The sequence below is a fragment of the Typopeltis vanoorti genome, chromosome 12, assembly GCF_054136105.1.
Source record: "Typopeltis vanoorti isolate ZY-2024b chromosome 12, IOZ_Tvanoo_1.0, whole genome shotgun sequence".
In the NCBI taxonomy this organism is placed as follows: Eukaryota; Metazoa; Arthropoda; class Arachnida; order Uropygi; family Thelyphonidae; genus Typopeltis; species Typopeltis vanoorti.
In genome coordinates, this window is record NC_143560.1 from 17,128,743 (window position 1) to 17,154,594 (window position 25,852).

At 35.1% G+C, this 25,852-nt stretch overlaps 1 protein-coding gene across 1 annotated transcript in view; it reads left to right on the forward strand.

The window, feature by feature from the left end:
• The window catches only part of LOC150100602 (solute carrier family 25 member 3-like), a 92,188-nt gene extending 66,732 nt beyond the window's left edge, over nucleotides 1–25,456 (forward strand). The window contains exons 7-8 of the mRNA XM_090401826.1: nucleotides 13,264–13,374; nucleotides 25,103–25,456. Coding sequence (XP_090257952.1) covers nucleotides 13,264–13,374; nucleotides 25,103–25,263 — 272 coding nt within the window. The 3' untranslated portion in view covers nucleotides 25,264–25,456. The remainder of the gene's footprint in view (nucleotides 1–13,263; nucleotides 13,375–25,102) is intronic.
• The last annotated feature ends 396 nt before the right edge of the window (nucleotides 25,457–25,852 follow it).

Genomic DNA, 25,852 nt, shown 5'->3' on the forward strand with positions numbered 1-25,852 from the left:
GCCGATCAATCTGAAAGGCAAAATTTATAGGACAGTAGTGAGGCCAGCTATGACATATGCTATAGAAACTGTGGCCCTGAGGAAAAATAACATTAGCAAGATGGAAGTAGCAGAGATGAGAATGCTTAGGTGGATGTGCGGTGTGACCAGAAAGGATCATCTGAGAAATGACTATGTCAGGGGAACAGTGAAAGTTACGAACTTAGGAGCGAAAATACAGGAGGCAAGGTTGAGATGGTTTGGTCATGTGATGAGGAGGGAGGACGAATATGTGGGAAGAAGGGTCATGCAGATGGATGTGCAAGGAAGGCGGAAGCGTGGGCGGCCAAAGAAGAGATGGATGGAGCTGGTAGAAGAGGACTTGAAGATGAAGAACTTGGATGTGGTGACAGCCCAAGACAGGAAGGTGTGGAGGAGACTCATAACAAACAGTGACCCCACTTAAGTGGGAGAAGCTGCAGAAGAAGAAGAAGAAGAAGTGTTCAGACTAATTTCTCTGTTATTCCATATGAATTTATTCAGTTGACTACCCACCATACCAGCTTTGCTGATTCTTTTGTCTATTTCTATATTTAATTTACCATCTTTAATAGAAATTGTGCCTAAGTAGCTGATATGTTTTACTTGTTCCACAGGTTCTCCATTCACAACACAGTTGACATTTTCAATGATTCTGCCTATTTTCATTGTCTTTTGTCTTTTTATTGCTGACCTTCATACCATATCTATTACAACAGCTATTGAATTTAGTCAGAGAATCTTGCAGACTTGTAGTGGATTTATTTAGAAGTATAACATCATCCGCATAAAGCAAATAGCTGACATTAACATCTCCAATTTTGATATCATGTTTAACATGACTTTCCTTCATAATGTGATCCATATAGATAATGCATAACTGAGGGGATAATGTACATCTTTGTCTCACACCAGATTTAACATTAAACAATCTTCCTGTACTTCCTTCAATTCTAACTGCTGACTTACAACTCAATAAAGACTAAGTATTACTTGATATAATGTCCCATTGACACCATATAACTGTACCGTATTGAATAGCTTCTCTCTTGGCACCTTGTTATATCATCATCAAATTCCTGCCATGTACCCTCAAGGGGGTGTACAGGATATGATAGTACTATATGAAAAAAATTACATCATTACTAACTTCCTATCTACAATTTTCCTCCAAATCAATCTGTTACTTGTCAAAACTCCAACATTATCAGATCTTTTATTTCTCTCATCTAAGGCACTTTGTACCGTATCAATCCATCTATATCTTGGTCTTCCTCTGGGTCGTTTTGCTGCCAACCTGGCAGAGAACACTTGTTTTGCTAATCTTTCCTCGTCCATTCTGTTTATGTGACCACACCACCTGAGATTAGCTCTGCTAATGCATTCCTGGATGCTGACAATGTCAAGTTCTTTCCTAATATCCTCGTTTTTAATATGATGTTACCATTGATGCCATCTGTTCACACCTATAATCTTTCTCAGGAGTCTCATATCTTCTGTCTCTAATCTTTGGTCAAGTGTTTTACTTCTGACCCAGCTCTCAGATCCATAAGTTAAAACTGGTTTGAACACTGTCTTGTATATAGCTAATTTAGTGTTCTGACTAATTTCTCTCTTATTCCATATGAATTTATTCATTTGACTACCCACCATACCAGCTTTGCTGATTCTTTTGTCTATTTCTATATTTAATTTACCATCTTTAATAGAAATCATGCCTAAGTAGCTGATATGTTTTACTTGTTCCACAGGTTCTCCATTCACGATACAATTGACATTTTCAATGATTTTCCTATTTTCGTTGTCTTTTGTCTTTTTATTGCTGACCTTCATGCCATACCTATTACAACAGCTATTCAATTTAGTCAGGGAATCTTGCAGACTTGTAACGGATTTATTTAGAAGTATAACATCATCCGCATAAAGCAAAGAGCTGACATTAACATCTCCAATTTTGATATCATGTTTAATACCACTTTCCTTCATAATGTGATCCATATAGATAATGAATAACAGAGGTGTTAATGTACATCCTTGTCTCACACCAGATTTAACATTAAACTATCTTCCTGTACTTCCTTCAATTCTAACTGCTGACTTACAACTCAAATAAACACTAAGTATTGCTTGATATAATGCCCCATTGACACCATATTACTGCAGCATATTGAATGGCTTCTCTCTTGGCACCTTGTCATATGCCTTTTCGAAATCGACAAAACTTAAATACAGATCTTTGTTATATTCCCATGCTTTCTCGACTATTTGTTGTAAAGTAAAGATTTGATCCTAACAGCCTCTGTTTTGCCTGAATCCAGCTTGTTCTTCACCAAGCTCTTCTTCCACAATTCTTCTCAACCATTTCTCAAGTATACTTGCATAGATCTTGCCAGGAACACTCAGTAGGGAAATACCTCGTAATTCTCACATTCAGTTTTATTTCCCTTTTTATATATGGGTACTATGAAAGCTCTACTCCAATCATCGGGATTTCGTCCCTCTGTCCAGGCTTTCTGAACTATGGTGTGCAGCCACTGTAAGACTCTTATACCACCATACTTCAGCATTTCTGGTCGAATATCATCTACTCCTTCTGCCTTTCCACATTTCAAGCCTTTGATGGCTTTTTCTACTTCAAGTATGGATATGTATTCCTGACTGCATGCCTGTTTAGTGTTTTTTACCACTGTGCTGTTATCACTGCCCGTTTTATTTAGCAATTTTTCGAAGTAATTACTCCATACTTCAAGGATATCTTTTTCTCCCATTTTCATGTCACCTTTATCATCTCTAGCTCCTTTTACAGCACTCTTTCCTCCATTCCTAAGCTTCTTCAACAACTTCCAGAATATTTTGTCACCTTCTTGTTATTTATTTTCTATATTCTTGCCAAAGTCCTCCCATGACTTTTGTTTAGCTAGTTTTACACAGTGTTTAGCATTCTTGCATTTGTCTCTATATTCTCTAAGAGCACAAGCTGACTTATTTGACAGGAACTTTTGATATGCTTTCTTCTTTTCCTTCACTGCCTCTTTAACTTCCTGTGTCCACCAGGGAGTTTGATTTTTTTTATCCTTGCAGACAACCTCACCACATGCCTCTCTGGCAGAATCAATCAATGTTTTCTTCAGAGTTTGCCACTGAATCTCCAAGGTTTGATTCCTGTTCTCAAACTCTTTCATTTTTTCTTCAATAATCTTTGTGTATTTTAGTCTACAGTTCACATCTGAGAGCAGCTCAACTTTTATTCGCTTTAAAACTTTCTCACACGTTATTCTTTTCAGTATGAAATTCAATTTCATCCTGCTCAAGACTAAATAGTGATCACTTCCAATTTCAAATCCTCTGTACACTCTGGTGTCCTGCACCAGGGAGGAAACATCAGTATCAACAATAACATAGTCAATGAGACTTTTCTTATTCCGAGCCTCTTCTCTCCATGTGAATTTGTGCACATTTTTATGTTGGAACATGGTGTTAGTAATAACCAGTCCATGTCCTGAGCAGAAATCCAACAGATATTTGCCATTATTATTAGCTTTGCTCTTTTCTCCAAATTTTCCCAAAATATTTTTGTATGTCTGACAATCATTTTCTACTCTGCTATTTAGATACCCAACAAGGACCAACTTTTCCTTTTTCATTGTGTCAGTTGCTTTTTCTAAAGCCTCAAAAAATTCCTCCGCTTCTACCTTAGTAGAACCTTCTGTGGGACCATAGTCACAAATAAGTCTTATTGTCCAGTTCCCCATTCTCATATTTGCCCACATCACTCTACTTGAGACTGATTGCCATTCAAGAAGATTAGCCTCGTATTTTGTGTTGAATACTATGGCTACTACCTCTTTTTCTTGATTATCATTGCCTGAATATAACATTTTGTATTTATTGCTCAGAAAGATCTCACCAGTTTTTGTCCTTTTTGTTTCAGTCACCCCTATAATGTTGATCTGGTACTTATCTAATTCCTCAGCTAGCTCCATTTCTTTGCCATGCAGGCTTCTTACGTTGATAGTACCGATCTTTAACTCTGGTGATGTTGAGTTGGGGTTTGTTTTCAGATTTGTTCCAGTAGCTGACTTTTCGCTGTTCGCCCTGGTTCCCTGGCGAAAACAACGGGGGCCTTGTTTAACCGGGCGATGCACCAGCCGGCATGAAATTTTGAACTTTTGTCATGTTGTACCAGTACCATCATTTTTATTTTGGTTTAACCAATAAGAATACAATTTGGTCGGCTAAATCCCAAATTGCCAGCCCATCCTCGTTCGTTCAGTATTCAAGTAGATACCCAACAGGGTGCGCCACGATAAGGTGAGGATTGGACATTCTCTGCATTCCTTTAAATGCCATGTGGGGGTCTCCTCTCAGTTATACAGCTTTGTCCCTTAAGCACCCCTTATATTTTTATATATCCATATATTAATGCCATATAATTCACACAATATCAGTAATTTATGTTAGATTACAAGCACTGGAAGTTTATGTTATTGGCGATTTTAATTAATTCTGAGTCATACTTTTTGATAAGGCTCTGTTTTGATACTGCCCACTTGTCTCCGGAAGTGATGACGTGTTGTGTTAGGGGCATTCCGATGGAGTCCAGTAACTGACAGTCGTAAAGCATGTAGTCAATAGTCTATTGAAGGTGTGGACTACAAGTGCATGATGGCGATTCCAGGATATGGAATCTGTGTAAGTTGTGTGTAAATAGTCTTAGTTTTCAATATCCCGTTAGTAGCGTGGTTAAACCTGGAGAAATGGCGTGTCTTTTTAGCCGGAGTCTGTTCCGATGCTTGGCAAGAATGATTTTGTTGTTGATCCGTTTTCTATTTTTCTTCCCACAAGTCTAGGCTTTTCTCTTTTGCGAGTGTTTTTATGGCAGATTTTGAGTACTTTTGGTAACTTGTTTCTAGCTGCTTCTTTAGCCAGCTGATCCGCTCTCTCGTTTCCTGCTACCCAGTATGCGTATTCACCCAGCATGATGGCGATTCCAGAATATGGAATCTGTGTAAGTAGTGTCTTAGTTTTCAATGTCCTGTTAGTAGTGTGGTTAAACTTGGAGAAATGGCGTGTCTTTTCAGCCGGAGTCTGCTTCTGATGCTTGGCAAGAATGCTTTTGTTGTTGATTCGTTTTCCATTCTTCTTCCCACAAGTCTAGGCTTTTCTCTTTTGCGAGTATTTTTATAGCAGATTTTGAGTACTTTTGGTAACTTGTTTCTAGCTGCTTCTTTAGCCAGCTGATCTGCTCTCTCGTTTCCTGCTACCCAGTATGCGTGTTCACCCAGCAGAACTTGATTTCCCATCCCTCTGGAGTGAGATTCCAAAGCAGATTTCTTGTCTGTTCTATTAATGCTTTATGGTTGTTTCGGTTTTATGCTGTCTATAGTGCTACTTTTACTATCACTGTAAATTGTTGCTGTCTTTTGATGAGAGGTGTTGAGTTCTAATTCCCAGAGATATGCAAGTGACTGAACTATAGCAAGTTGTTCTGCTTGGTTGTTGGAACAGAGAGGATGCAGCCTAGAGCAGAGTTCTTGTATAATGGACTGTCTGTTGTATGCAATGAATTTATATGCCTTTTCCAAATCGACAAAACTTAAATACAGATCTTTGTTATATTCCCATGCTTTCTCGACTATTTGTCATAAAGTGAAGATCTGATCCTGACAGCCTCTATTTCGCCTGAATCCAGCTTGTTCTTCACCAAGCTTTTCTTCCACAATTCTTCTCAATCATTTCTCAAGTATACTTGCATAGATCTTGCCAGGAACACTCAGTAGGGAAATACCTCGTAATTCTCACATTCAGTTTTATTTCCCTTTTTATATATGGGTACTATGAGAGCTCTACTCCAATCATCGGGAATTCGTCCCTCTGTCCAGGCTTTCTGAACTATGTAGTGCAGCCACTGTAAGACTCTTATACCACCATACTTCAGTATTTCTGGTCGAATATCATCTACTCCTGCTGCCTTTCCACATTTCATGCCTTTTGATGGCTTTTCATGGCTTTTTCTACTTCAAGTATGGATATGTATTCCTGACTGCATGCCTGTTAAGTGTTTTTTACCACTGTGCTATCACTGCTTGTTTCATTTAGCAATGTTTCGAAGTAATTACTCCGTACTTTAAGGATAACTTTTTCTCCCGTTTTCATGTAACCTTTATCATCTCTGACTTACCACCTTCTTGATATTTATTTTCTATGTTGTTGCCAAAGGCCTCCCATGACTTTTGTTTAGCTAGTTTTACGGTGTTTTGCTTTCTTACATTTGTCTCTGTATTCTCTAAGCTGACTTATTTGCCAGGAACTTTTGATATGCTTTCTTCTTTTTCTTCACTGCCTTTTGAACTTCCTGTGTCCACCATGGAGTTCTGATTTTTTTATCCTTGCAGATAACCTCACCACATGCCTCTCTGGTTGAATCAATAATTTAATAACCAGTCTATGTCCTGAGCAGAAATCCAACAGATATTTGCCATTATTATTAGCTTTGCTCTTTTCTCCAAATATTCCCAAAATATTTTTGTATATCTGGCAATCATTTCCTACTCTACTATTTAGATCCCCAGCAAGGACCAACTTTCCCTTTTTCATTGTGTGAGTTGCTTTCTCTGAAGCATCAAAAAATTCCTCCACTTCAACCTTAGTAGAACCTTCTGTGGGACCATAGGCACAAATAAGTCTCAATGTCCAGTTCCCCATTCTCATATTTGCCCACATTACTCTACTTGAGACTGCCTGCCATTCAAGAAGATTAGCCTTGTATTTTGTGTTGAATACTATGGCTAATCCTTCTTTTCCTTGATTGTCATTTCCTGAATATAACATTTTGTATTTATTTCTCAGAAAGATCTCACCAGTTTGTCTTTTTTGTTTCAGTTACCCCTATAATGTTGATCTGGTACTTATCTAATTCCTCAGTTAGCTCCATTTCTTTGCCATTCAGGCTTCTTATGTTGATAGTACCGATCTTTATCTCTGGTGATGTTGATTAGGGTTGTGCTTTCAGATTTGTTCCAGTAGCTGAATTTTCGCTGTTTGTCCTGGTTCCCTGGCGAAAACAACGGGGGACTTGTGCAACCGGGCGGCACCCCATCCTGCATGAAATTTGTCATGTGTACCATAATTTTGTATATTGGTTTAAGCCAATAAGAATACAATTTGATCGGCTAAATCCCAAATTGCTAGCCTATCCTCGTTTGTTCAGTATCCAGTTAGATAACCAAACAGGGTGCACCACGAGATGGTGAGGATTGGATTAGGTCAGAAGCCATTGTCGGTTCTCCGCATTCCTTTAAAGGCTATGTGGAGGTCTCCTCTCAGTTATATAGTTTTGACCCTTAAGCACCCCCAACTATTTGTTATAAACTGAAAATCCGATTCTTATAGCCTCTATTTGGCCTGAATACAGCTTGCATCTTCACCAAGCATCCCTTTCACAAATCTTCTCAACTGTTTCTCAAGTATACTTGAATTAATCTTATCAGGAATACTCAGTAGGGAAATACCTCTGTAATTTTCACATTCAGTTTTATTTCCCTTTTTATATATGAGCCATTCACAAGTGTCAAAGCACTTGATTGACTCCTAACTTTTTATATTCATAATAAATTCTCTAATAATAAGGATTTACATCACTAAATGACAAAATTTTGTTTACCATCGAATAATAAATAATTTATTTCAGCAGCCAATCTAATTAACTCCATACTCCGATGTAAATTGTTGCAGTAATGCAATTCAAATGCAAAAAAATTCAATACATTTTTTCACCAGATGATTGGTACAACATAATCAAAACCAGTAAAAAGAAAGCACCATTTAATGTGGTTCAAATGACTCATCAGGATTTTTTTCTCAACAAATCCTTTAGAAAATTCTATCATTAACGAAAAAAGTAATAGTTACAGGGTTACTAGTAAATTGGCTTAAAATGCACTGGATAAAATTAGAAAGATCGAAACCCCACGTCATACAATTCAAATATGACTTTAACAAAGATTCAGAATTTCATGCCATTAATATAAGAAAATCTGTAGCAGGTAGACCACTAGGTCTGAAAAATTTAGACCAGCCTTTGTTATATCCTACAGGTAGAACTGTGACAAGAGAAAAGATATGATGGACCTGTTGAAATTCATTTCTCTTATTAAACATGATTATTATAAAAATGCAAGAACAAATCGACATGATGGGACCTCAAATACAGCTGATGAAGAAGGCATCATTCATGTTGCTGATGAATCAATTTAAACAAACTAATAATTGTAACAGTAACAGAACAGTTATTATTCATTTTTGCGAAAAATCTTTAATAAAAAATGTATGATAATGAAGTTTTTCTGTGATAAAAAAATAATTTGGAGACTGAATTTGATGTTATTACTGTTTCTCATTTGCCAAATTGATTAACTCCCTTGGTCGCGCAAAAATTGTAATAATAATAACGATTACTCCAAGGATATGCTGTCTGATACATTTTATGGCGTTAGATAAGTGCTACATCTGCAATAATATATTCTACAATGTTTAGTTGAATTTATATTTTAAAAGGAATTTTAAAAAACAGTGTATATTATTTTATCACTTTTCTCTACTTTTTTTTTTATGGAGTTAATCGATTTGGCAAGTGAGTGGTTCATATAGGTACTATGAGAGCTCTACTCCAGTCCTCTGGAATTTGTCTCTCTGTCCAGGTCTTCGGAACTATGCAGGTGCAGCCACTCTAAGACTTTTATACCTCCATTCTTGAGCATTTCTGGTCAAATATCATCTACTCCTGCTGCCTTTCCACATTTTAGTCTTTTGATATCAAAAAAACATTTTGATAATGTATCAAAACTGAATTTGCCAAAATAGCAGTGACTCCCACTTTAGATATTCCAATACTGCCATCACTACAAGATGCTGTAACTGATAGGTGAACTTTCCAGTGTGGACAGGAAGGCATTGTACACACTAGAACTGTCAGGAACATTTCATAAATGCCTTCATGAGATGAAGTTTGCTGTCTTCATAAAATACTTTATCTGATTAGACAGAAAAAAATAAATGCTTGTTTAGATAAATTGAGATATCTAAAGAAGTCTGAATAATCTGGAAGAATGGAAAGGATCTAATTTATAAGGTTTATAATCACTTTTATTATTGAAACTATGGATTATGATGCAATTATCTTTTCAGAAAAATGATTTAAAAAAATAAAACTTGCATCTGTATCTCAGTTTTTATGGTTGTGGCGATATCATTACTTATTCAAGCTACAGTATTTCAGATTTATTCAGTTTATTTTCTCCAGAGAATTAAATATATTTCACTTTGGTAGCATGTACCTATACATTTTTAGTGTAAAACAGTAGCAAAAGTATAGCTACCTCAAATTCCATCAGAAAACTGGCAAAATGCTATGATCATCCCCATCTTCAAAAACTGCAATATTAATGAATGTCAAAACTGTAGAGGCATTAGCCTTTTAAACACTGAATATAAAATATATTTGAGTCTCAAAAGTTGAGCAGCTCTCAGATGTGAACTGTAGACTAAAATACAGAAATATTATTGAAAAGAAAATGAAAGAGTTTGAGAACAGGAATCAAACCTTGGAGATTCAGTTGCAAACTCTGAAGGAAACATTGATTGATTCTGCCAGAGAGGCATGTGGTGAGGTTGTCTGTAAGGATAAAAAAATTCGAACTCCCTGGTGGACACAGGAAGTTAAAGAGGCAGTGAAGGAAAAGAAGAAAGCATATCAAAAGTTCCTGGCAAATAAGTCAGCTTTTACTCTTACAGAATACAGAGACAAATGTAAGAAAGCTAAACAGTGTGTAAAACTAGCTAAACAAAAGTCATGGGAGGACTTTGGCAAGAATATAGAAAATAAATATCAAGAAGGTGGCAAAATATTCTGGAGGTTGTTGAAGAAGCTTAGGAATGGAGGAAAGAGTGCTGTAAAAGGAATTAGAGATGATAAAGGTGAAATGAAAACAGGAGAAAAAGATATCCTTGAAGTATGGAGTAATTACTTTGAAAAACTGCTAAATGAAACAAGCAGTGATGACAGCACAGTGATAAAAAAAAAAACACTGACCAGGCATGCAGTCAGGAATACATATCCATACTTGAAGTAGAAAAAGCCATCAAAGGCTTGAAATGTGGAAAGGCAGCAGGAGTAGATGATATTCGACCAGAAATGCTGAAGTATGGTGGTATAAGAGTCTTACAGTGGCTGCACTGCATAGTTCAGAAAGCCTGGACAGAGGGACGAATTCCCGATGATTGGAGTAGAGCTCTCATAGTACCCATATATAAAAAGGGAAATAAAACTGAATGTGAGAAATACAGAGGTATTTCCCTACTGAGTGTTCCTGGCAAGATGTATGCAAGTATACTTGAGAAACGGTTGAGAAGAATTGTGGAAGAAAAGCTTGGTGAAGAACAAGCTGGATTCAGGCCAAATAGAGGCTGTCAGGATCAGATCTTCACTTTACGACAAATAGTCGAGAAAGCATGGGAATATAACAAAGATCTGTATTTGAGTTTTGTCGATTTGGAAAAGGCATATGACAAGGTGCCAAGAGAGAAGCTATTCAATACGCTGCAGTTATATGGTGTCAATGGGGCATTATATCAAGCAATACTTAGTCTTTATTTGAGTTGTGAGTCAGCAGTTAGAATTGAAGGAAGTACAGGAAGATGGTTTAATGTTAAATCTGGTGTGAGACAAGGATGTACATTATCCCCTCTGTTATTCATTATCTATATGGATCACATTATGAAGGAATGTTTTATTAAACCTGATATCAAAATTGGAGATGTTAATGTCAGCTCTTTGTTTTATGCGGATGATGTTATACTTCTAAATAAATCCGCTACAAGTCTGCAAGATTCTCTGACTAAATTGAATAGCTGTTGTAATAGATATGGTATGAAGGTCAGCAATAAAAAGACAAAGACAATGAAAATAGGCAGAATCATTGAAAATGTCAACTGTGTTGTGAATGGAGAACCTGTGGAACAAGTAAAACATTTCAGCTACTTAGGCACAATTTTTACTGAAGATGGTAAACTAAATATAGAAATAGACAACAGAATCAGCAAAGCTGGTATGGTGGGAAGTCAATTGAATAAATTCATATGGAATAAGAAAGAAATTAGTCGGAACACTAAATTAGCTGTATACAAGACTGTGTTCAAACCAATTTTAACTTATGGATCTGAGAGCTGGGTCAGAAGTAAAACACTTGACCAAAGACTAGAAACTGCAGATATGAGAGTCCTGAGAAAGATTAGAGGCGTGAACAGATGGCATCAATGGCAATATCATATTAAAAATGAGGATATTAGGAAAGAACTTGACATTGTCAGCATCCAGGAATGCGTTAGCAGAGCTAATCTGAGATGGTATGGTCACTTAAATAGAATGGGAGAGGAAAGATTAGCAAAACAAGTGTTCTCTGCCAGGTTGGCAGGAAAACGACCCAGAGGAAGACCAAGATATAGGTGGATTGATACGGCACAAAGTGCCTTAGACGATAGAAATATAAGATATGATAATGTTGGAGTCTTGACAAGTAACAGACTGATTTGGAGGAAAATTGTAGATAGGAAGTTAGTAATGATGTAATTTTTTCATGTAGTACTGTCATATCCTGTACACCCCTTGAGGGTACATGGCAGGAATTTGATGATGATGATGAAAGACTAACCAAATATTATGAAAATATTTTTGAAGAACAAAGTGGTTTTCGTAAAGTCAGATCCTGCACTGATGCCTTTTTCACTCTGAAGCTCCTAATAGAAAAAAGAGAATTCAATTTAGAGACTTTTTATAAAGTCAATTGTAATAAACTACTGGAAATTTTAAGAGATAACAACATTACTAACCGGATAATTAAAGCAATTTTCAATATATATATAACAATAACCAAATTGCAATAAAGATAGCTGCACAAAAATCTGAATCACAGAACATAGCTGCAAGTGTCCAATAAGGATATAATCTATCACCATTCCTCTTTAATATCTTCATTAATAATATAAGCGTGGAGGAAAACAACCAGTTTTGGCATTCACATAAATGATTATACCAACATCAGTACAATTTTATTCACTGACGATCAGGTTCTAATTGAAAATAATGAAGGTTAACTACAGAGAGTAGCCTTTTCATTAAATAAAATAGCAAAATCATGCAATATGGAAATCTCCACTTCCAAAGTCATGGCATTTAAAGGCTGAGAATCAATTAGAAGCAAAATTTGCATCAACGATGATATTATACAATTTATAGAATTCTCTTATGAAAGAGAGAAAGACATGCAACATAAAATAACCAGTTACATAGGAATGATAAAAAAAAAAAAAACTATCAATCAGATATTCAATCCAAATTTAATAAGCAAGAAAACAAAAATAAGAATCCATAACTCAATAGCAAGACCTATCCTAACATATGGTTCAGAAGCCTGGACCATAACCCAAGCAAATAGAAAAAGACTTATAAGCTCTGAAATGAGATACATGCACAAAACAGCTGGATATAATATACTACAAAAGAAATCGCAATTTCTTAAAGGAACTTGAGGTGATGTTTAGACTACATTGATCTGTTTAGAGGATGGAGACAACATACAGAATGAGTGAAGACTTCCCAGAGAGATATCGACCTCAAGGGAGAAGGAATAGAAGACTGCCTTTGAAGAGATGGGAGGAGATAGTAACAGGCCACTAGGCCTACCACTTTTACAAAAAAAGACTAGAAATATAAACATTACAGCTATACTGCATATACTATAAGGAACTATGATTTTTGCTTTCATTAGTACTGGCTGAGATGTGGCTGCAAATGCAAAGTTAATGCAGTTAATTATTTTAATGAGGATAATTGATGGCTGCCACTTCTTGCCCTTTCTTCAACATCATATTCTTTGCATCTATATGCTGTGGCCAGTATGGAGGGTAGGCAGTGTTTTTTAAATGTTAAATAATTAAAATAATCTTTCTTAAAGCTATTTTTCACAACCTTTATCTTTATTTTGAAGGTAATTTCGTGATCAGTGGAACCATTTTCATTTAATAAATTTTTGATTCACGAGTTATGTAGGTATATGTGTGAATTTTGTACACAGCAGCTTAAATACAGCTTATAATACTTATCACATTACTGTTAAATTTTAATTGTCTTGATGGTCAGAATTGTTTGTTGCTCTTCTGTAATTCTCTTTTTCTTTTCTTTAAACGTAGCTGGTGTGTTTTGTGCTATTGTGTCTCATCCTGCTGATACTGTAGTATCAAAACTCAATCAAGAAAAAGGCAGTACTGCACTAGAAGCAGCACGTAAATTAGGCATGAAAGGTAAGAGGATACATTTATGCTTCAATTTGCCTTTATTTCAAATAATTTGTTTAATGTGTTATGTACAATGTTACTTTTGGCAACTCTTGTGCTAATCATGCTACTTGATGAAATTTATAATACATCCTCTATGGTTAGTTATGTAGAGCAGTCATTAATGAACTATATTTTGGATAATTTTAAAAGTTATTTGCAGTATGGTTTATTTAATTTTAAACACTGATTCATGTGAGAAGGGTTTGGAAAAAAGTTTTAATTTACCAACTTCAAATTTTGTTGCAACTCAAAATAAATTGACTGTAGAACTCACATTTTCATATATTCATACCATTTAGAGTTAGGAACAAGGTGGCAGTAGTTGTCCACCATTCTTTCATCAATCATTCTACAGATTGTTGGTAGTATGACAGGTAGAGACTGACTGCTTACTGATTTCCAAAAGTTAGGACTAAAAATTATATTCCATTTTGGGGAACAAAAGTGAAAATTTGATTTGTTTTTCTGTAAAGTGTGTAGCATCAGTTTGTGCTAACCATGGCAAGATTATAACAACATTAACTCTTTCTATGATAAGTGTTTACAGTTGATTCTCACAATAGCAAACTATCCACTATTACAAACTGTTTTTAATAGTACCTGTGAATTCTCTTTCACGAGAACTGTAAATTGGTGATATCAGCATTCCAAAGCAGATGTGTAGAATCAGTAACATGCAGTGAACTGGCAGCACATAAACTAGTTGAGACAACTAGCAGCTTCTTGTATCTATTGTGTGGTGATATGAATAGCAACAAAGTTGGAACCTTGATTAGTTGTGGCATTAATCTAGATGATTTTGTTAAAGAAAATGTATTTTAGAAATGAAGTGAATGTGACAAATAAAGAAGAGTCCATACTAGCCACTTAGTCAAAAGTCATAGCCTTTGACTATTACTATTCATTATCAACATAATACTTTCTGAATTTTCTGTTGAATTTTAGTGCTTTATTGCATTATTTAGTTACTTTGGCCCAACTCCATGATTGTTCAAACTGCTTGGTTTTCGAATCTGTTTTTTTCGAAGCTGTTTCCCCTTGTGCATAGGGAGAGAGATATTTTTTTTACTTTCTCACACTCTAAGGGGTTGAACTCTTAATTCAAAATAAAAAAACAAACTAAACTAAACTCCATATCTAATTTTGCACATAGGTTCATATCCCAGGATATCTATGTAACTTAAACCTCTATGTAAATTAAAGATATCAAGAAATTATATACTTGGTTTAATCCTTTATCCAATTGTACGCAAACAAAGTTTGCGCCTGAAGTATTTTCAGGACTGGAGCAACTCGGTAAAGGTGGTATGACTTCACATCACTTGCCTTAGTATCCCATAATGCAAAGCACATCTCCTTTCAGACATGTATAATACTATGCATTATGGGAAGGGTCACTATCCAGACCGGTTTCAACCTTTATTGAGGTCTCATCAGTGGGAGCCAGACCTTAGTATCCGATCTTTGCATCATGGGATACTAAGGCAAGTTATGTGAAGTCAATACCACCTTTACCACGACTTTCCCCAGTCATGAAAATACTTCAGGCGCAAACTTTGTTTGCTTACAGGGTTAAAGGATTAAACAAGTATTTAATTTCTTGGTATTTTTAATTTATTATAACCAAGTGGAAAAACTTTCAACAACCTCTATGTAAATTAACCTATTAACTCATTAAACCCATTAAGAGATTTCCACACTTTATAATCAAAATAAAAAATCTTTTAATTTGCAAAATAACATATACACCATCAGATCTACTACTTAACCAGCAGGCACTAATATATTCATCACTTCACAACTCCAGACAGCATGGTAAACACTTTAGCTATACATCTTTTGTTCAGTTCTCATAGGCCAACAGTTATCATCCTATATGGACAACTTTTTGAATTGCAGTTTATTGCTTCCCACAAACCTATTCCTTCTTGAGTTCACACAGGAGAAAGACTAACATGAAAACTGTCTGACAGCGAGCTTTATCTATAACTTCACTTTCTGTATGAAAATAGCAACAAATTTGAATTTGTTAAACTTCCGAAAACCTTACTTTTTATCACTTCAGAACAACTTTGCCTTCTATGTGAAAACTTTTTGAAGAAATAACCAAAACCATATTAACAATTTCAATAACTTAAGACTGAGATTCCCAAATAAACAACAAACCTTACTGTTCCATTTCTGTATAAACTGGAGAGTAGCTTTGACTGAATTAAATCTTATATGGATTAATTATTACAATAAACTTACCTCTCTTTTAAAGGAATATCCTCTGTTTTCCATTTTTAACTCCTGATTTCTGTTTAATCTTCATATATATTGAAGACACAAAATCTCCAATTTGTTCTTGCTGTGTACCTTTCCCACCCCTAAACATTTAGCAATGTTTGATAACATTCTTATCACTTCCATAGTTGCTCAGCAATGCATTAGAGCAACTTCTGCTCCAATCCATCACTATGTGCTACCATTACTGCTTTCAGCAGTGTACTTGACTATCTAATTTTGCACATAGGTTCATATCCCAGGATATCTATGTAACTTAACCTCTATGTAAATTAAAGATACCAATGAATTATATACTTGGATAAAGGATATCCATTATACACTTGGTGATATCCATTTCACAATCATTTATTTGCTGAGGTAAGTTTACTTAATTACTTCTAATAATATATCAGTAACTACTTCTCTCATATTTTAATAAATTTAGTTTAATCTCTCTGCCCCAGTCATGAAAATACTTCAGGTGCAAACTTTGTTTGCTTACACTTGGATAAAAGATTAAACCAAGTATATAATTTCTTGGTATCTTTAATTTATTATAACCAAGTGGAAAAACTTTTAACAACCTCTATGTAAATTAACCTATTAATTCATTAAACCCATTAAGAGATTTCCACACTTTATGTTTTATCCAAGTGTAAGCAAACAAAGTTTGCACCTGAAGTATCTTCAGGTGCAAACTTTGTTTCTTGGTCCACCTCTACCACGAGTTGACTCGTGGTAGAGGTGGACCAAGCTCTCATCACTACTTGTCTTAGTATCTCTCATAATCATACAGCGAGGCTATATCTTGTGGGAACAAGGTACCTAGGATTCTGATGACCTCCACCACGGGAACATTTGTAAAAAGAGAGGTGACATCTAGCTAGTTAGAAGATCATTTTCTGATATGGTAATGTTTTTCAATTTTTCCACAAAATGTTGCGAGTTTCTGATGTAACTCTGAGTTATGGATATGTTGTAAGAGTTTGGAGAGATGTTTTGACAATAAGTAGGTAGGTGAGTTGATTCCATCCACAATATGATAAAGGCATAAAGGAATACCATCTTTGTGCACTTTTGGAATACCATAGAGTCTTGGAGTTAAAGGGTGCATGCATTTTAGTTTACATCAGAAATAGAGTTACATCAGAAACTCACAACTTTTGTGGAAAAATTAAAAAAACATTACCATATCAGAAAATGATCTTCTAGCTAGCCTAGATGTCACCTCTCTTTTTACAAACGTTCCAGTGGTGGAGGTCATCATCAGCATTCTAGGTACCTTGTTCCCATAAGATATAACCTTACTGTACGATCATTGCCTAAATTCAAACTATTTTTCTTGGAAGAATACGATTTGCCAACAATTAACTGGATTGGCAATGGGCAGTCCACTTTCACTTTCTTATTCTGACCTATTTATGGAAGACCTCAACAGGAATCTTAACAGGAACCAGGATTTAATACTCCCAGAGATATGGAAAATCCTAATTAGATCTCTCAACACACAGGAAATAACTTCAATGCAAACTACAGAACATTCCTTAGCAACAACTAGTTAATCATGTACACGCAATACGTGTATCACTCACGTTCAATGCTATTTTAGTTTGTAACTATAATTGTTAGAATTTTACAGTTATTCATTTGTATAATGTTTTTTAACCTAAGTGCTTGTACCCTGAAGATGCCAACAATAAAGTTTGGTGAAACTAGTAGGTTTAACAAATATTTATTAGTTAACACTTGATCTATTGTCCAAATAATTAATCTTTCTCTCATATTTGATATTTCTAAACATTTGTCTAGATACAAACACCAACATTACATAACTCGACATCTCGTACAAAGTTTTGATTAATCTCTAATATCTAATCAAATAAATTTTTTCACATCTAAGTACGACTTGAGTAGTCAAAGACAAAAATACCTCAAAACATCCTGCTTGCAACATACAATAAGAAACAAATGCTAATCCACTTTTATGAAATGCCTTATTACTAATTCAAAAATTTATTTTCAATTTGTGGGATATATGAATTTTTTAATAAGATATCACCTTTCTATGGCTTGTAGAGATTAACCAGCTACCACATTCAGAGACACCTTGTATTCATTACATAATATAGAATGGTCAGAATACATACCAGGAATTATTTGCTGAGCAGCATGGTTTCATGAAGGATCAGCCAATCATTCGTGACAAATATGAGGTTAACAGGTTGATTGTAGAAATGACTGATGTGGTTTACATAGATTTCATCACAACCTTTGATAGTATTCCACATCTGAATCAGTCAGTTGATAAGACCTCAGTTGGATCATTTATTTAGTTAAATAGATAAGTAATTGGTGGATGGGTAGATGGCAAGAAGTGTTTCAAGGAGAGACCTCCAGGAATCAGGTAGTTGTAGAGGAGTCACAAGGTTAAGCTGGGATCATTGTTATTCAATATTTATTACTGATTTAGGTTATTTTATTAATAGTAAAATTTATTTGCTGATGTAAAATTAAGTACTAGATAAAAATTTTTGCAGAATGATCTTTAAAAGACTGGAAGAGTTGACAAGTTTAGTTTACACTAAGACTAGCTTCTTAGTTTTAGTTCACACTACTAAAACTCGGAAGGTTGTCTTAGTGTACATTTAATTAGGTAGTAACAACTTAATTTTCTTTGTTAGGTATATCAAAGATTTGCAGATCTTTTGCATTTATCTTTTAAGGCACTAACTACATTAATTCATCTAGAACAGTGGTTCCCAAACTTATTTGGCTTACTGCCCCCTTTTCCAAAAAAAAGTTTATTCAGCACCTGCTTCCTCCCGAAAACTACACTTGTGTAGAAATCCTCTTTAGAAAATTTACAAAGTTTACTTTATTCCATGTAAGAATTGTTTTTGTAGTGGTAGAACTTTTCCCTGTGACGACGAATCTACTTTAGAGTGATGAGAAAGATCCACACATGATGTTTCCTTTTCAATTTGAAGCACATTGTGAAACGGATGCCTTGAAGCATTTGCTCAAATATAGTTAACAATATCAGTAGCTTTCCTTACTGTCTCTTTTAAGAGTAGATTTGGTACAGATTCTGTTGATGTAATATACAATGAAATGAAATCAAGTTATGGGAATTTTGTATTTCATTTTTTAGCAATGCAACAAGTCTTTCTCCTTCTCACAGAAGCAGCACAATCTGTACATTCACTTCCTAAATTACACAAATTAAGTTTTAATCCTGGCATTTATCTTTAAAAATATTAAGAACATCAATTCCATGTCTTCTCCTTATGAGAGCAGCCAAAGTTAGTAGTGCTTCATAACATTAAAAATATGCAGTTATAACATGAATATAAAGCAACTTGTACTGAGGGATTAATATCAATGGACTCAAGTGCAATTGAAAAATAAGTATCTTCATTTTAACCAATTTTTTTGAAGCTGTTCAGTAACAATGACAGCTAATTCATATTGTTAGTCAGTTATAGTTCTTTGTGAAAGAGGAAGTCATTTGTATTAACTTTATTTGAATCCAAACATGCTACATCTTTGACATTGCACCGTTTTATAATTTCCATATCACTATGGCTTACCTTTTCTCCCCAAATACACATGCTACATTTGCTTCAGTACAGGACAAAGTAATGAAATTACTTTGTCCTGTAATCACTTGAAATTGTTGTTGGGTTTTTAAGATTTATATTTATAAGTATAGATTTTCTTGGTTCTTCCACTTTTGCATATTTGTGGTCCTCATGTGTATCATAAAGTATCAGAAACAAATGAGTAGAATTGTTGCCTTGGTTATTATATTGGGACCTCATGTTGTAGGCATTAGTGAGAATTGGTTATCAGAAGCAGATACTGATTGGTATTGAGTGCAGAGTACAGTATTTTTAGGAAAGATAGACAGGATAGGAGAGAAAGGGGAGCATGCTGCTAATGATATCAAATGTCTTGAATCCAGTTAGAGCTGAGACCTATGACCATAGTCTAGTAGCAATTTTTCATGTGGCAGTGAGTTTGAAGCCATCTGGTGTGAGGTGGAGTCTAACAAGATTAAATACACAGTGGGGTGTTGTTACAGACCTGGTGGATCATTTGCTAGTGATGAAGAAATACATAATCAAATAAAGACGATGGGTGCAAAAAGAGTAATTATAATGGGGGACTTTATCCAAACATTGATTGGGTGGCAATCAAATCTCATGAGAAAAATGAAACTGAATTTATTGAACTGTTGTGAGACAACTTCCTCAAGCAGCATGTGACAGAAGGAACTTGAGGTCAAAGAGTGTTAGATCTGATTATAGTGTTAGAGGGTGTTTCAGTTAAAGAAGTAACTATTCTGCCTCCAGTTGGTGACAGTGATCATGTGGTACTCACTTGGGAAGTGGCTAAGTTTATCAAAGTTCCATTCAGAAAAGGTTACATGCTGAACTATAAAGCAGTAAATTATTACTACCTGAGGGATACACTGGGTTCTGTGCCATGGTACCAGGTATTGGATGGAAAGGATATTGATGGTGCAAGGGAAGTATATAAAAAATACTTAAACGATGCAATATCAGAATGTGTCCCTAGAGTTCAAAGAATAAAGAGTAGGAGTAAAATGGATGTATAATCTAATTGAGCAAGAGATTCATAAGAAAAAGATGATGTGGAAGGAATACCATGTGCATAAGGATTATCAGTTATGATAATTATAAGCAACAGGCCAGAAGAGTCGCAAGTTTTTATGGAAAGCTAAGTCTGAGTATGAAAAGAAACTGGCTCTGAAAGTTAAAGACAACCCAAAAGAATTCTATCATTATGCTGCAAGTAAAAGAAAGAATGGATTTGAAAGAACTACTGAATACAGATGGTATGTGGGTGATTGATGCAAAAATGATTATTCAACTAATGAGCATCCATTTTACTAAAAGCTATCAATCTGGTATATGCAACATTGAGCTCACCGCTACCCCTCTTCACCATATGAGGAAACTCTTAGATGAGGAGGAAGTACCAGAGCTGTTGCACAAACTGAATAAGAATTCTGCAATAGGAACTGATGGTATATCAGCATGGATGCTAAGTGTTCAGCAGAACTGTCTATTCCCTTGATCAGTCTATATAATTTGAGTCTTAAAACAGGGAAGATTTCACAGGAGTGGAAAGAATGTGCGGTAATCCCATTGCTCAAGGGTAGTGCAAAGACTAATGTGTCCAACTATTGACCAATGAGTATCTCAGGAGTGGTGGTGAAGATTTTGGAAAGGTTGGTTAGGGCTCACATTCAGAAATGGGTTGACAGAATCTTTATTGTGCAATGGACAACATGGATAAGAGGATGGCTGACTGACAGATATCAAAAAGTGGTATATGGGGGGAGGAGTTAATATGCAAGATTCAGGGTTAACCAGTGGTGTGTCTCAAGAATCAGTCCTTGGTTAATTGTTATTCAATCTGTATATTAATGACTTTGGGAAGGATTTGACATGCATCGTACAGCTATTTGCTGCTGATGCAAAGATAGGTAGGGTAATCAGGAGTGCTGCTGATATGCAGTACTTGCAGAATGATTTGAATAGGCTGGGATTGTGGGCATGTGAAAATGGATGTCAGTTCAATGTTAATAAATGTAAATTTATGCACTTTGGTGTGATTAGATATCCGATGTCATATTATATTGGTGGGATTATGCTTGAAGAAACTGATGAGGCTAGGGATCTTGGAGGTTTAGTAGACAGGAAGTTGAAGTTCAAGGGTCATATAGCAAAAATTGTAAATACAATTCAGAAAATAATAGAAATGCTGAAATGAACTTTGACATGTAAAGATAAGGAAATCATTTTGTCTCTTTACAGTGCCTTGATAAGGCCTCGCATGGACTGTTGTGCACAGGTCTGGTTTCTATGGTGATTCTGATACAGTGGATAGAGTACAAAGGAGATTGTCAAAAATGATATCTGGATTGTGGAACACTGATTATGAAAACAGATTGAGAATTTGTAGGCTGTAGACACTAGCAAACTGAAGAAAGAGGAGTGATATGATTAAGACTTACAAGCTTCTTGTAATGGTTATACAGAATTTCATAGATGGAATTTTTCATTTTATGGAGGGTGGAGAAAGGACATGAGGGCATCCATGGAAGTTGAGAATGAATGCTGTCAAAAAGTGAGTGAGGGCCAGATTTTTCTTTCATAGAGTAGCGCATGATTAGAATGGATTGCTGTTGGATGTTGTGTGTGCAAATAGTGTGAATGAATTGTATTTAGAAAGGCAAGAACAGGTATGACAGCTGGTGAGAATATTATAGCCTCCGGCGAGTTCCTGAATCTCTGGAGGTCTCTTATTAATAATAATAATGCTGATGACTATTGTATTTTTTTTTTCTCTGTTAAAATCAGTATCACTAAGTAAACCTCCATTTTATCTTTGACTGCAAGCATATAGCACCAACTCTTTCTTCGTTGAATACTGCATTCACTTTGTTTTTTTCCCCCTTGATATTTGACATATTCGGGATCAAATGAAATTTAAAAAAATGAAACAAAAACTTCTGCTCATTCAGCTTGTTATAAAATGGCAATACACAGCATTGCAGTATAACAATGCACATGCAAAACGAAAGTTTTTTTTTTTTATTAATCAAGCTGACGTTGCATTGAGTGCTTGTAGTGGCTTAAAGATGAAATGTCAGCTATAGAACAATGGATAGATCGATAATAGCAGTCAGTTTTTTTTAATGTTATGCTTTAAAAATAGTGATTTTTAAATATAATTAAAATACACACCATTTGAAAATGTATAATTTGTAAATGATGACGATACATAATTGATAATGTATACAACGAACGCCTCAAAAGGCTGCAGGTTCCTTGTGACTGTGGTCTAGTTCATGCATTAAGCAAAACTTTTTACAGTGGAAAAATACTGTACCAGCAGTGCATGACACAAAATAATATTCAGTTTTGAGGTCCAAATTTTCTTTATCTAATCTGTTGTACAGTTCCTCACAGATGGAAAGAATACTGTGAGGAACTGTACAACAGAGTGGATAAAGAAAATTTGGAGGAGCTCTCTTTCCAGGAAAATTCAGATTTGGAACCTCTTCTTCCACTTTGGCATGAAGTTGAAAGAGCAGTTAAGCAGCTTAACAGTAATAAGGCAGATGGAATCTCAGCAGAGTTAAAGCCACAGGAGATGGAGGGATAAGTGTTTCATAAATTGATTACAAAGATATGGGAGACAGGATCATGGCCCAGAGACTGGAAGAATTCAGTTTACATACCATTACATAAAAAGGGATATATGAAAGGATTGCAAGAACTATAGAACTATTAGTTAATATCTCGTACAAGCAAGATTTTATTGAAGCTCATGCTAAATAGGATTAAGGCTAATGTTGAGGCAGAGAGGCCCAAGGAACAAGCAGGTTTTAGGAAAGGTAAGGGTACCAGAGATCAGATCATTTGCCTTACACCAGTATTTCCCGTTTTTCGGATCATGCCCTGCCTCAAAGATTTTGATGTTCCCCTTGCCTACAATGGTGACTGTTTTGAGTATATCAGTGATGTGACGAATGTAACATCATTTTCAAATTGCCCCACGTTAAGAAACACTGCCTTAGACATTATAGAAAAATACAATGAATTTACTCTCTCTCTCTCTCTCTCTGGTAATGTGTTTCTTAGACTACTCTAAAGCTTTTGACTATTCAGCATGTGAAACCATGGGAAGTAATGAAAAGAATGGGTTTTCTTCAACACTACCAGGTTGATAGCCAACTTGTATAGGGAGCAAGAAGTCACAATAAGAATTAACTGATTGGCTTTAGGTTGGAAAGGGAGTTAGACAGTGATGTTTACTTTCTCATCACTTGTTTAGTATATATGCTGGGGACATCATGCGTGAAGCTTACGAATGAGCTCAAGACAGGAATTAGGATAGATGGTAGATTGATCAGTAATCTGGGGTATGCTGATGATAATGTACTCCTCTGTAATGACAAGAAGAACTAGGACAAATTCTTGATAAAGTTAACAAGATCAGTAATAAGGACTTCAACTCAATCCAAGCAAGACATATTATGAATCTCAAAGGAAATACAAACAGGGAAGCGCTTGAAAAACATGAGTGCCTTAATGGAAAATGAATTGAAGTATGCAAGTTTGAGAGTACCTGGGATCCATTATTAATGTGAAGAATTTCTGCTCAGAAGACATCAGAAGAAGATTAGGAATGGCTAAAACAACAGAGACTTGTCTAAAATCCGTTACAGAAGGCTGAGGATATCATATACTGAAAGGTGTACAAAAATGGGTGTTATTAGAAAAGATCAGAACTTTGAGGCTTAAGGATATTGACAGACAGACAGAAAGTTAAAATATTTTGGACACATTGAAAGGATGGAAGGACTTCTCAGAACAGTAATAGAAGGTAAAATTCCTAGAAAAAGAGGAAGGGGTAGCCTGTCAATGAGATGGATGGATGGTGTGTGGAGTTACTGATGTTCAGAGAGTTGAAGCCTCCAGAAAAGCATACAATAGGACTGCATTGCAAGGACTGGTGTGGCATATTGCTGAGCATTAGAGTGACCATACAGCATCTGTGGATGCCCAGTGAACAGATGAGTGACAATATCCGAAAACTCAAATCATTCACTATCAGTTTTATCATCCATCTTTGTCTTATTTATATATTCTGTACAATGTGGATCAATGACTATATTCATTTACTACACTGGTGCAGTTTTTTCAGCAGAGAGCAGGTAGGGCTTTTGAATTGTGAGCATTAAAACAAAATACTTATTCAATATTCACACTGCAAATTAAATATTGGATATTTAATTCCTTGCAAGTTTGTAACAAATGCAGGGTTATATATATACACACACACACACCAAAACAAGTTTTTCCTTGTTAATTTTCTGTCCTATTATTGTGCCATTTTTTTTATAATTTGTGTTGATACTTCTAGTTGATACTCAGATGGACACCTGCAAGTTAAAGAAAAATGTAATAGCATTACTCTTCACAGCCAAAGGTTTGACGCTTACTTACAGGTGTCCATCCATTCAAACCATACACATCTTTCTGCTACACGAAATTAGCAAGTTATGCAACTGGAGCTTCATCACTGAACAGAACCAAAATTTGCCTTTCTAAATACAATTAACAGTGGCAGTTAGAATTTTACATTAGTGTTTCTTACTCTCATTAACCAAGAAAAATTTTAGATGAAGTTTCCATGTGGTAACTTTGTAGGTTTCATTGTCACAATAAACTTCTTGCTAATTATTGAAGTCTGTATGAGTACGGTGATTTAAATCCTTTTATATAAATATATATTTATATATAAATCACTTTTCATTCTTTACCTGAAAATATTGCATTTTTTAAAATTGTGTGTTTTCTTATTTTATATATTTTTGTTTCAGGTTTATGGAAAGGTCTAACACCAAGAATCATTATGATTGGTACTTTGACAGCATTACAGTGGTTTATTTATGATGCAGTTAAAGTGTTCTTGCATTTACCTCGTCCTCCACCTCCAGAAATGCCTGAAAGTTTAAAACAAAAATTAGCTGCACAAAAGTAACATAGTTTGAAATAGTATTCTACTTCATTTCCAAGAAAAGACTTAGGCATGCAGATAATTTAAGAATCCTCGAGCTATAGTAATGCTGTATAATTTATTGTTATCAGCCAAGATGTAAAACAATCAGTGATGTTTTAAATAGATTCTGGATGTAAATTGTAGAATATGAAATTAAACGGATTTTCCATTTTAATAGTTTTATTGTAAATGAATACTATTCTTTCTATTTAAGAAATCAAAATTGTAACCATTTTAATAATAGATTTCATAATACATTTTATGGGATCAGTTGTGTGGGGCAAGTTACCACTTTCAGAATTAGATGCCAAGAAATTATGTTCTTGTTTAATCCTTTATTATTTATTATGTATAAGCAAAAAAAAAAGTTTGTACGTGAAGTATTTTCACAACTAGACAAATGTATATTATACTGTACAATTTCGCAAATGTATATTATACATTTGGGTTTATATATTATACACACCCAAAAAATATGTATTATGAACTCATTAGGTTCTATCTGTGTAAGTAGCCTAGTTATGAAAATACTTCACATGGAAATTTTTTTGCTTATACTTAGATAAAGGAT